Raw genomic sequence first — 10,000 nt, 5'->3', positions numbered from 1 at the left:
CACACTGTCACTGACTGAACATTACACACTGTCACTGACTGAACATTACACAACACTGTCATCGAATTTTTGGAGATTTAGATGTGTGTGCGTTTGTGTGTGTGCGCGCGTGCATGTGTCTCAGATCGCCCCCCTCCCACAAAAAAAAAAAAAAAAAAAGTGGTACTGGGTGAGTGGGTTCTAGACCAGTAGCGATGTTCTAGGTATGAACTGTGAGTGAACTCTGACTGGAGGACTGGGTTCTAGACCAGTGGTGATGTTCTAGGTATGAGCTGTGAGTGGACTCAGACACAAGGACTGGGTTCTAGACCAGCAGACCGATGGTGACGCTCATCTGCGGTGTCCTGGGTCATGTGGTTCATGACTCATGTTCCTGTGACTCACGATGTGACACGGAATAGCAATACACGGAACACTTCATTAGGGTGAAAAAGTGCCTATCACAAGAACACACCCACCCAATCAATAGGACACACCCACTTGATAAATAAGATGGAAAGCCAAACTAAAGGTCCACTAGTGAGGATATGTGAGTAGGAGGCTAGAGTTGGGAGGGGGGGGGGTCTCTTTGGGTCTCTTTGGGCTCTCAGGACTGTCACGATGTGAACAAACAAGCAGGTGGTCTGGACCTGAGGCAGGCGCTGTGTGTCCTGCGGTAAATGATAGTTGTGTGTGTGTGTGTGTGTGTGTGTGTGCTGCAGTCAGTCACAGTGGATCTCACTGACACATTCACCCATAAATGAATAAACACATGAATGAATGAATGAATGAATGGCACAGAGCACTCACTGCAGTAGTGAACATGATAATGGTGGAAATGAATTGAAAGAAAGAAACTGTTGTGTAGTTGACGTGTCTCTGCTCTCTTGACCTCTCTTGACCCCTCTTGACCTCTCTTGACCCCTCTTGACCCCTCTCTGCTCTGTGGCTGGCATCTCGTCTGCGTCCGCTTCCAGGTGAGACTGCTGGACCAGTGGAGACAGCCCCGCAATCCTCCCGCCCCCCCGCCACCATCAGCCAATGGCGCGGCAGCGCCAGGGGGGGTGTCTGAGCCAGAGTCTGCCGTCAAGGCCCGGAGACAACTGGCCACGAGTATCTACTCCAGAATCAACAGGGACAGGTACACCTGAGCACCCTCACCTGAGTCAGTAGGGACAGGTACTCCTCAACATCCACACCTGAGTGAGTAGGGGCAGGTACACCTCAACATCCACACCTGAGTGAGTAGGGGCAGGTACACCTCAACATCCACACCTGAGTGAGTAGGGACAGGTACACCTCAACGTGCCTCATGGATGCGTGTGCTGTGTTTGCTGTGCTGCAGGTCGGAGTTCATCGCTGACCGGGGGGGTGTGCGGATCTCCTCTGGCCATCAGCAGGCTGAGGGGCGGATCTGTGTGAGCGTGCAGAGCGCTGTGGAGTGTGAGGTCCAGCTGTGCGTGGAGAACACGGGCGACGGCGCCGTCCTCTTCACCTACTACTCCCTACTGCACTGGGTGGCCTGCTTCAGCCTGGAGGACGAGCAGAGGGTCACCCGCGCCCGACCGCTGCACCTGCCGCCAGGTAAGGGGGCAAGGCCGAGGGGGCACTGGGGTCCAGTCTGGAGGGGTGACGTGGTCATAGAAACCTGAAGGGGGCGCTGTGCTTCAGCTTAGAGGACCAGCACAGCGTCACCCAACCAGACCCCTAATTCCAGCCAAGGTATGTTAGTCATAACAACATAGCATTGTCCTGTTTATGACATGGTGATCTCAGCCTTACAACGCCTGAGGGTTTCAGTGAAATATTTCCCTGAGTTCTGGAGGTGTGTGTAGTGTACTTAGATGATGTGGAGTTCTGAAGGTGTGTGTAGTGTACTTAGATGTTGTTGTGGAGTTCTGGAGGTGTGTGTGTAGTGTACTTACTGTAGATGTCGTTGTGGAGTTCTGGAGGTGTGTGTAGTGTACTTAGATGTCGTTGTGGAGTTCTGGAGGTGTGTGTAGTGTACTTAGATGTCGTTGTGGAGTTCTGGAGGTGTGTTCCAGGCTGCGTGTTTGTTCAGGTTTGCCAGCTAACTCTTTGTGATTTCCATATCAGGTGGTATTTTATAGTTGTTACTGTTTATTGCTGTGCTCCATATTACTGTTTATTGCTGTGCTCGTTGCTTTTATGAGTGCAGCCATGTCAAACACACTGACAATCATGGCACTCACAGCTATCCAGTGGGATTAGAAGTAACTAATAAAGGTTTTACATAACTGCGTGTCTGTGTGTCAGTCGTATGTCATAGCTGGCATTTTCAAAAAGCCACAGCTACTCACGGGTCATTATTAGGAAGGGATGCCAAAGCTGGGTGGATTATTATTAGAAAGGGATGCCAAAGCTGGGCGGGTCAGGGTTCACTTTGGGCCATCTTAGATATGAACTTTACTGTAGGAACTGGGTGGTGCTGTATTAGTTTCAAACTGATTTCTGATAATAGACAGAGCTGCCTCTTAGATATGAACTTTACTGTAGGAACTTGGTGGTGCTGTATTAGTTTCAAACTGACGTTCTGATAATAGCCAGAGCTGCCTCTTTGTCCATACCTATGTGTGGCCAGAAGGGCAGGTATTATGAAGCGCGGTTGTTCCGTCCTGGAATGTGACCCTTTCGGTCCATTCTCGGCAAACTGGGTCCCCTCTTAGTGCTGAATTGATACCCAGTCCAATCATAACTGAAGAAAAGGGGAACCCACCCATTGTTTTACTTGACTAGAACCATCCCCCTCCAGCACTGCAGGTCTGCAGAACTGACCCAAGCTCATGTTCCGTTCCTCAGGAGAGCAGAATGGTGTGACTCTGCGGTTCTGCAGAACTGACCGGAGTTCATGTTCCGTTCCTCAGGAGAGCAGTATGATGTGACTCTGCGGTTCTGCAGAACTGACCCAAGTTCATGTTCCGTTCCTCAGGAGAGCAGTATGGCGTGACTCTGCGGTTCTGCAGAACTGACCGGAGGTTTTGTTTCGTTCCTCAGGAGAGCAGTACGGTGTGACTCTGCGGTTCCGGGCTAGGCACGTGGGGTTCTACCAGGCCACGTTGGTGTTTGAGTTCCGGTCGGCGGGGGCGGCGGACAGCCCTTCCTTCCACGTGCTGCGCTTCATCGAGGGGGCGCACACCTCCGCCCTGACCGAGGCCCTGGCGCCCATCGCCCCCTACACGCCACGCAGGATCAACGCCAGCCAGCACCCCAACGCCAGGGTGGAGGACGGAGTGCGCCCAGACAGGTGTGTGGTCAGCAGACAGGTGTGTGGTCAGCAGACAGGTGTATGGTCAACAGACAGGTGTGTGGTCAGCAGGCAGGTGTGTAGTCAGCAGACAGGTGTGTGGTTAGCAGACAGGTGTGTGGTTAGCAGACAGGTGTGTGGTTAGCAGACAGGTGTATGGTCAGCAGACAGGTGTATGCAGGTGTATGGTCAGCAGACAGGTGTGTGGTTAGCAGACAGGTGTGTAGTTAGCAGACAGGTGTGTGGTCAGCAGACAGGTGTATGGTCAGCAGACAGGTGTATGGTCAGCAGACAGGTGTGTGGTTAGCAGACAGGTGTGTGGTCAGCGGTCCCTCCATCGCACCACTGCGATGATCAGTCTGTGCATTAAATTCCCACAGCTTATCTACACATTAACCTCACCAGTGTTTGCATTGACTTCCTACAGCTTACAGTATCTACATATAAACCTCAGAAGTGTTTGCGGTGGAGTTTAACGAGTAGGAAATTATGGGTTTGACTTGGCTGGGTGTTGATATGCATTCTACTGAAAATATTCCATTTCATGTGCCATAGTTCTGCATATGATAAATAAATTAGTGTAGACTTAAAGTTCTCAAGTATTCTGCTGGGATTCAGACGTGGAAAAGGCTGTTTAAGATTTGAAAACAGATCATTATATATATAAGTATATATAAGTCTGCATGTTCTGCGGATGTCAAGCGGTTGGGCCATATATATTTGAACAACATATCCTGACATGTGGAACTCCGAACTTAGCCGGCTCTTACACTCCTCCCCTCCAACAGACATATAAGTATATGTACTCTTTTGATCCCGTGAGGGAAATTTGGTCTCTGCATTTATCCCAATTCGTGAATTAGTGAAACACACAAGCACACAGTGAACACACAGTGAGGTGAAGCACACACTAATCCCAGCACAGTGAGCTGCCTGCATCAACAGAGGCGCTCGGGGAGCAGTGAGGGGTTAGGTGCCTTGCTCAAGGGCACTTCAGCCGTGCCTACTGGTCGGGGTTCGAACCGGCAACCCTCCGGTTACAGGTCTGAAGTGCTAACCAGTAGGCCACGGCTGCCCCACAACATTATGTAAATTACCTTGTGTGGAGATTCTGTTCATGTGCGTTGTTATGGCAGCAGATCCAGTATCTGTTTCATTTCCAGAAGCACTTGTGGAAAGTAATGGACACGTGCAAAACATGAATTCAGCAAAGAATATCTTTATCTATAAAAATGTCATCCAGTTTCCGGTATCAAAAGGCAATAAACAGTTCTTAATATCATAATTTGTCAATGTTATTCCCTACTGAGCACAGCAAGCACGGTCAAAAAACTGTGTTTCTCTGTGCTTCTTCGATCCTTTTAACTAACGCTCTCTTCCAAAGTGTCTTTACGCGTGGGTACCAAACTATCAAAATAAGAGTCTATTATTTTCACATTGGCATTAACTTAAATTGGCATCATTCTTTCCATGAAATATTGAAGAAATACACACAATCTTAATACAAATTGAAAAAAATATGAAATATTTTTCTATGACTCTAACCTGCGTGTTCAACCACGTTCATCCTGTTCAATCACGCGGAGATTCTGTTAATGTGCGTCGATGACGTTCACAGATAATGTCTGCATGAAAGCATCATATCTGAATGACCAGAAGGGTCGGACATCCGTTTGACAAAGATCGGCATATAGTGCGGAGGACATGCTCTGAAAACAGCTATAGACTCATCAGACCAAACCAGGGCTGTTTCTAAGACAGCTCTGGTTGGGGTTCTGTGTTCCGTGTCTCTTGATTTTAGAGTCAGCTCTGGTTGGGGTTCTATGTTCCGTGTCTCTTGATTTTAGAGTCAGCTCTCATTGGGGTTCTGTGTTCGGTGTCTCTTGGTTTTAGAGTCAGCTCTGATTGGGGTTCTGTGTTGTCTCTTAGTTTTGTGGTCCAGAACCTGAAACAAGTGCTGATTTTGGAGAGCTATGACATTCCCCTCTACATCGATGACCTGATCTCCTACATGACTCAGAGCAGAAGCGCCTCCATGGACAAGGTCTACACCCTGAAGTAAGTCATTAGGATCCACCATCACTTATCTCCTCACAAGGTCTACACCCTGAAGTAAGTCATTAGGATCCACCATCACTTATCTCCTCACAAGGTCTACACCCTGAAGTAAGTCATTAGGATCCGCCATTACTTATCTCCTCACATCTTCTTCTGTATGATGCAATGGGTGGACATACAGAAGGCTATTACACATGTAGGCTTGGGAATCGGTTCCAGGTATCGGTTAGGAACCGGTTCCAAACGTTCTGATCCATCGGAATCGTACACATTCACATGTTAACGATTCCACTAACGATTCCAATACAAAGCTTTGTTTTAGAAATGTTTACTTTTTTAGACATTTTAAAGCATTTAACTTCTGTATTGATATTGCACACTTGATACTCATTCTCTAAAACCACTTTAAATTAGACATTCAAAGCCAACAACTCTCAAAGCCATCCTATAAGTGTTCAGCTAATGGTACAGGAATCAATATGGGAATCGATAAGGAATCGCAACGATAAGCAGACTCGACAATGGCATTGATATCGATAATTTCTTAACGATGCCCATCCCTATACACATGTATTAACAACATGTATTGGTCATATAATTGTTCTCATGTCAGAAACCCTGACATCAAACTTCATTTTGTATTGTATTGAGTTCAAGCCAAATCTGACTGTTGGGGGAAAACATATTTGAGTATGCGTTTGTTGTTTGCTACTATCGTAAGTATGATATAAGTGATAAGTATAAGGAGTATGACTGTGTGTGATAAGGTTTGTGTGCGACTACTGAAGCACAGAATTGCATAATACTAAGGTATGTAGTTAAAGGTCAGTTGATTGATTTGCAGGATTTATTTGCATTAAAGGCAGTTGTATTACATGGACTTATCAAACATTGAATTCAATTTATCAAATCTCAAATTAGCTGACATTAAAGTATGTATGCTGTAACACCATATTACTGCATTACTGCACATACATTAACACCATATTACTGCATTACTGCACATACATTAAAGTGTGTAAGCTGTAACACCATATTACTGCATTACTGCACATACATTAAAGTGTGTAAGCTGTAGCACCATATTACTGCATTACTGCACATACATTAAAGTGTGTAAGCTGTAACACCATATTACTGCATTACTGCACATACATTAAAGTGTGTAAGCTGTAACACCATATTACTGCATTACTGCACATACATTAAAGTGTGTAAGCTGTAGCACCATATTACTGCATTACTGCACATACATTAAAGTGTGTAAGCTGTAGCACCATATTACTGCATTACTGCACATACATTAAAGTGTGTAAGCTGTAGCACCATATTACTGCATTACTGCACATACATTAAAGTGTGTAAGCTGTAACACCATATTACTGCATTACTGCACATACATTAAAGTGTGTAAGCTGTAGCACCATATTACTGCATTACTGCACACACATTAAAGTGTGTAAGCTGTAGCACCATATTATGGAAGCATATGAGTAGCTTTTTTCAAATGAGAATGCAATCTGCAATATGCAATTTAAAAAGACATTACATTATGCAATTGACAATTCATTATGCAATTTAATATTGCAATTTGCAATAATATCCAACAAATTGTATTTTAATCTGCAAAGTGACAATGAAATCCTAAAATCAATTCCAATAATTTTGGTTAAAAAAATAGAATAAACATGGATTGAATTGCATTCCATTTTGCCATGGTACTTCAGTCTCAAAATTCAAATGGCAATTCATTTTGCATTTCAATGTTCAATATTCAGTTTCATCATTTAACTGTCAATTCGTTTTGCAATTTAATATTTAAAGTGCAATGTAGGATTGCATTTTGAAAACATATTTGGCAAAACTGTCAATGCCAGCTTGAAAAGATTTTGGATTATTTTGGGCAAAACGTTTTGCCATCGTTTTGAGGCATTTTATTCAAATGGAAAAGAAATAGCGCCCCCCGTGATTGCATTGCATTTTGGTCACGCTCTTTGTGTTGCAAAATTCAAATGGCCATTCAATCTGCCAAACGCATTGCAATCTGTCAAGTCACTCGTCAAGGCGGGAACTAGGCTACGTCACTTCCGTGTTAACGTCTTCTTACCAGAGCCCGTCTACGGGCTAATGTCTTATTAGACATTCTCTGTTCTTACCCAGTTAGCGTTTGCAATGGAGGAGTTTGCAGTCTCTGGCCGACAGACCCGGCTGTAGAGTACAGTGACAGAGGGGGCATTTGCGATTTTCAAGGGGGCACTTTTTTTTGGGGGGGGGGGGGTGTTGGCGGCGCAAACATATCATGTCACAGTTGATGAATAATGTTAACCGTGACCGCGAGTAGGCCTAGTGTCCGCGAGACCCAGCTGTGTTCTTACATTATTAAGGCTCTTATGTTGCTGCTGATAACTTTGCCAACCAGCGGCATCTTTAGTAGCATCCCCTCCCCCCAGCAATTAGTAGCCTACAAATAAGCATCGTATACAACAATTCAGCGAGATAGATTTGGCCAAACGTGGGCCCGGAGCGACCGCACCCCCCGGTTTGCTTATGAGGCTAGCCAGACCACGGAGGGGAGTCTCCGTTGTGTGTGTGTGTGTGTGTGTGTGAGAGAGAGAGACAGCAGGGCAAGGAAATGCTGTGAGTTTTAGCCTAACTAACGACAATGGACGACAGAGTGGGCGATCTAGCCCTACTTGTCCTGTGAACTCCAAAGAGCTCCGCGATCTCCCTAATAGGAGAGGTAACCTTCTATTCCCTCCAGTGGTATCCACAGAAGGTCTCCCCACCGTCTAGCGCCCATTAGCTGTAAGGCCTCAGAAATCTTTGAACGGACCAGGTTGACATCAAATCGGACAAGTAGGGCTAGATAGCCCACTCTGTCGTCCATTTTCAGTAATCTTTCCGTTGAGTCAGACTCGTTGACACGGTGGTGTTCTACATAATCAGCCAGAGACCTTAGTGCAGCTGCAAACTTCTCCATTGCAAGCAAGCACTAACTGGGTAAGACGTAAACACGGAAGTGACGTAGCCTAGTTCCCGCCTTGACGAGAGACTTGACAGATTGCAATGCGTTTGGCATATTGAATGGCCATTTGAATTTTGCAACACAAAGAGCGTGACCAAAGTGCAATGCAATCACGGGGGGCGCTATTTCTTTTCCATTTGAATAAAATGCCTCAAAAGATGGCAAAACGTTTTGCCCAAAATAATCCAAAATCTTTTCAAGCTGGCATTGACAGTTTTGCCAAATATGTTTTAAAAATGCAATCCTACATTGCACTTTAAATATTAAATTGCAAAACGAATTGACAGTTAAATGATTAAACTGAATATTGAAAATTGAAATGCAAAAGGAATTGCAATTTGAATTTTGAGACTGAAGTACCATGGCAAAATGGAATGCAATTCAATCCATGTTTATTCTATTTTTTAACCAAAATTATTCAAATTGATTTTAGGATTGCATTGTCACTTTGCAAATTAAAATACAATTTGTTGGAAATTATTGCAAATTGCAATATTAAATTACATAATGAATTGTCAATTGCATAATGTAATGTCATTTTGAATTGCATATTGCAGATTGCATTCTCATTTGAATAAAGCTACTCATATGCTTCCATACCATATTACTGCATTACTGCACATACATTAAAGTGTGTAAGCTGTAACACCATATTACTGCATTACTGCACATACATTAAAGTGTGTAAGCTGTAGCACCATATTACTGCATTACTGCACATACATTAAAGTGTGTAAGCTGTAGCACCATATTACTGCATTACTGCACATACATTAATTGAATTATAAACTATTGTTATTGTTGTTGTTGTTGTTTGTTGTTGTTTGTTGTCAGAGCGCTGCTGGAGTCTCCTTTGAGCTTTGAGAACTACACGGCACGCTTCCAGGTGCTTCTGCAGCTGGAGGAGACTCAGATGCAGGTGGACATCCGGGCGTACGACATGGAGGACGCTAAGATGGTCAGAGACCCCAACAACAAGAAACTGCTGGTGCTGAAGGTACTAGATGATGCTGACACCGATATCACCTCACAATATCACATTACAGCATCTGGAGGTTACTGTGCATTAAATGCCATCAGTGGTCCAATATCACATTACAGCATCTGGAGGTTACTGTGCATTAAATGCCATCAGTGGTCCAATATCACATTACAGCATCTGGAGGTTACTGAACATTAAATGCCATCAGTGGCCCATTTCACTGTGCCATTACTCCTACACATTGCACATACACCCAAACACCTTTCTGCAAATACAAACACCTTCTGGAGATGGTATGCATGCCAGAACCATGCCAGAGTCAGGCCAGAGCCAGGCCAGTAGGTGTTGGTTACCCAGTGCCAGTGTTGGTCAAGTTACTTGGAAAAAGTAATTAGTTACTGATTACTGATTACTTATCCAAGAAAGTAATCCAGTTACTTTACTGATTACTTATTTTCAAAAGTAATTAGTTACTTTACTATTTACTTTACTTAGTTACTTTTCAAAAACACACTAGCTACACAACCTGAATACGCTTTTTTAAAACTTGGTTTTATTAGTTTCAATCTTAACTTTTTGGTGTGTATACTCCTTCATTCGAATAGATGTAAATAAAATACAGCAATAAAATAATTAAAACCAAAGTCTCTATTAACATTTACATCTTTTAACAGTTGCAGTGCAGAGAGGA

At 44.2% G+C, this 10,000-nt stretch overlaps 1 protein-coding gene across 1 annotated transcript in view; it reads left to right on the top strand.

The window, feature by feature from the left end:
- LOC143115120 (putative helicase mov-10-B.1) overlaps nucleotides 1-10,000 on the top strand; it is a 34,660-nt gene that overhangs the window by 695 nt on the left and 23,965 nt on the right. Inside the window, exons 3-7 of the mRNA XM_076277008.1 lie at nucleotides 957-1,120; nucleotides 1,325-1,563; nucleotides 2,995-3,244; nucleotides 5,174-5,302; nucleotides 9,162-9,324. Of these exons, the coding sequence (XP_076133123.1) occupies nucleotides 957-1,120; nucleotides 1,325-1,563; nucleotides 2,995-3,244; nucleotides 5,174-5,302; nucleotides 9,162-9,324 (945 nt within the window). The remainder of the gene's footprint in view (nucleotides 1-956; nucleotides 1,121-1,324; nucleotides 1,564-2,994; nucleotides 3,245-5,173; nucleotides 5,303-9,161; nucleotides 9,325-10,000) is intronic.

This window comes from Alosa pseudoharengus, unplaced genomic scaffold, assembly GCF_046254945.1.
Source record: "Alosa pseudoharengus isolate Yale_2024_CS ecotype anadromous, Long Island Sound unplaced genomic scaffold, YU_APseudo_1.1 YU_APseudo_1.1_scf_9, whole genome shotgun sequence".
Lineage (NCBI taxonomy): Eukaryota > Metazoa > Chordata > Actinopteri > Clupeiformes > Clupeidae > Alosa > Alosa pseudoharengus.
Note: the sequence above shows the minus strand (reverse complement) of the source record. Positions and strands in the feature narration are given on the sequence as shown.